This window comes from Pinus tabuliformis, chromosome 9, assembly GCF_031772625.1.
Source record: "Pinus tabuliformis cultivar Carrire ecotype Pingquan chromosome 9, CPIR1, whole genome shotgun sequence".
Lineage (NCBI taxonomy): Eukaryota > Viridiplantae > Streptophyta > Pinopsida > Pinales > Pinaceae > Pinus > Pinus tabuliformis.
Genome location: NC_142307.1, coordinates 149,605,484 through 149,607,726, shown reverse-complemented (window position 1 = coordinate 149,607,726; position 2,243 = coordinate 149,605,484). Strand labels below are relative to the sequence as shown.

The following is a 2,243-nucleotide window of genomic DNA, read 5'->3' as shown; positions in this document are numbered from 1 at the left end:
TATTTAATTTTAAAATAAATTCTTCCCATTAAAATAATATAAAATATAAAATTGCGAAATATAAAATAATATAGTAAATGCAGTATCTATAAGGCGTTGAATAACAAAGCTTTATATAATACAAAACTTAACCCATGAAAAATCATGAATAATTAAACTGTTCACTGAACCTAAGAGCAGGTGTTAATCCAGAACCAAACATTATAAAGTATAACAAAGAATGTTTGACCCGAACAACGAAATCCTTGAGCATAAAATGAAAAGAGATCGAAATAAAACGGTTGAATATATGCTACCAGTTTGATCAAATAAGGCCATTCTTGATGGCATCCTGCACTTTATGAGCCCACCACCTGAGCGCATTACTGTTGTCCACTGATAGTCGTTTGAATACGTCTCTCCAAAAGTTGTAAATAAATTCCTGAGCAGGGAGTGGAAGGGTGTCACCCACATTCATAATTCCTTCCTCTAATGCTGATAGTTTCTCACCCTTCATAGGATGATTGGAAATCAGCAGAACCATGGGATCTAGCCAGTTGATTAGAAAAGAAACCCTAAACGTAGCAGGCATAATTATCTCCCCATTAGTCATTGCATTTAGAATCCGATCAAGTAAAATATCGGCTTTAAAATTCACACCAACCCGACTGTATCTTACTGAATCACGAAGGTAATCATTCTCGCAAAAGATTTCAACAAACGTTTGATAGAGCTTGCCATCACAGCGCCTAATAACATCAAACAGCCACCAAGCACTAAGAGCCGGTTCTCCAATATATTTCTCCACTTCTGTGCGAGGTAGACTATTGTTTGTTCCACTAAAAATCGTAAACATGTCATGTAAAGTCTGTTTCACCATTTCTAAATTCCCACAGCCAGATTTGTCCGGGCTCATACCAATTCTGGCAGCTAATTCCGGCAAAATATTTATCTGCAAAGCGGATAGCATGGCTCGAAGTTTGACTTCTTGCTCTGGACTCCAACGAACAACTTCCAAATATTTCATGCATTGCTCTATGCCCTCACGAAATAACATTTCAGAAACAACTGGTAGAATATCTAGGGCTTCATCGACACCGGAAAAACAAAAGCGTTGGCCTGATTCACACGAATACATGAGCTGAAAACATCTGAGATAAATCTGTGCACTAACTGAGCTTCTTATCTTGATTTCACGAGGTTGCTCGTCCAAAGACCAACGATTAGAAAGCCAAGCTTCATAAAACTCTGATTTTCTCAAAACTTTAGAATGAAGGTACACATTAGTTTCTTCGTTTCCATCTTCACTAACCACCTGTAATTTTATGTCAGCTGTTTCTTCATCTCCACATTGGAACAATTGATTTTCCATTGCTCCCGTTGTGAAAGCTGCCAGAAGAACCTGTTTTAGAAAATACCTCACCGTTATACTACTGTGTAGTTTGAGCGTAAAATCAATAATCAGAGCCTCGCAAATTGCTTATCCACGCTATCGCTATCGCTTCTGTTTTTTACTTTCATTGATCGTTCATAGCAACGAGGTCAATTTAATTATTTATACATGTTTGAGGTCAATTTAATTATTTATACATGTTTATGGTTGCTTATGCGATGACGTCGGCCAACTCGACATAGGGGACTCTCAAAGTGGTTTTGATGGATTCGTTAGGATTTTGAGGGAGATGCGGGAATAACAAAGAGTTCCATGAGATTAAGAAGGCAACCCACATACCTTGAGTGATGGAATACGCTAATTGTGGATGCTATTGTCACCCCAAACCACATACCTTGAGTTGCCAGGGAATACGCTAACTGTATAAGATATGCTTTTGATCAATTAAATTATTACTTAGAAAAGTAATAAAATATTAATTTAGTAAATAATTTTATCACAAGAGATATCTAAAAGATTAATATTAATTTTGAATTTCTTTGGGATGAATCATTTAACTTAATTGTTAATGATGATAATGATGGTTAAACTTTGGTTTATCGGATGTAAAGAAACAAATTATTTAGTTTGATTTAAGATTTTATTCCTATGCTCAAAAAGCTTGGAGAGAAGCCTCCCAAGCTCACTATAATTTTGACATCGTAAAAGGCTAGGAAAGTCAGTATTGCGACAAAGATTATGAAATTGAGATCTAATGTGGTTGTACGCGGGGCACTCTAAGAGGAAGTGGTTTTCATCCTCAATGTTCCTATTCTCACACAGAGGGGAGATCCTTTCCATCCATGGCGTTTTAGGAACTGCCCAACAACAT

At 36.6% G+C, this 2,243-nt stretch overlaps 1 protein-coding gene across 1 annotated transcript; it reads right to left on the bottom strand.

Annotated features, from left to right (window-relative positions):
* Positions 1 to 304: 304 nt before the first annotated feature.
* LOC149147552 (BTB/POZ domain-containing protein At1g63850-like) lies at positions 305 to 1,351 on the bottom strand. Its single transcript, XM_089441870.1, has one exon. It carries the CDS (start codon positions 1,349 to 1,351, stop codon positions 305 to 307), a length of 1,047 nt encoding a protein of 348 aa, XP_089297996.1.
* Between the last annotated feature and the right edge of the window lie 892 nt (positions 1,352 to 2,243).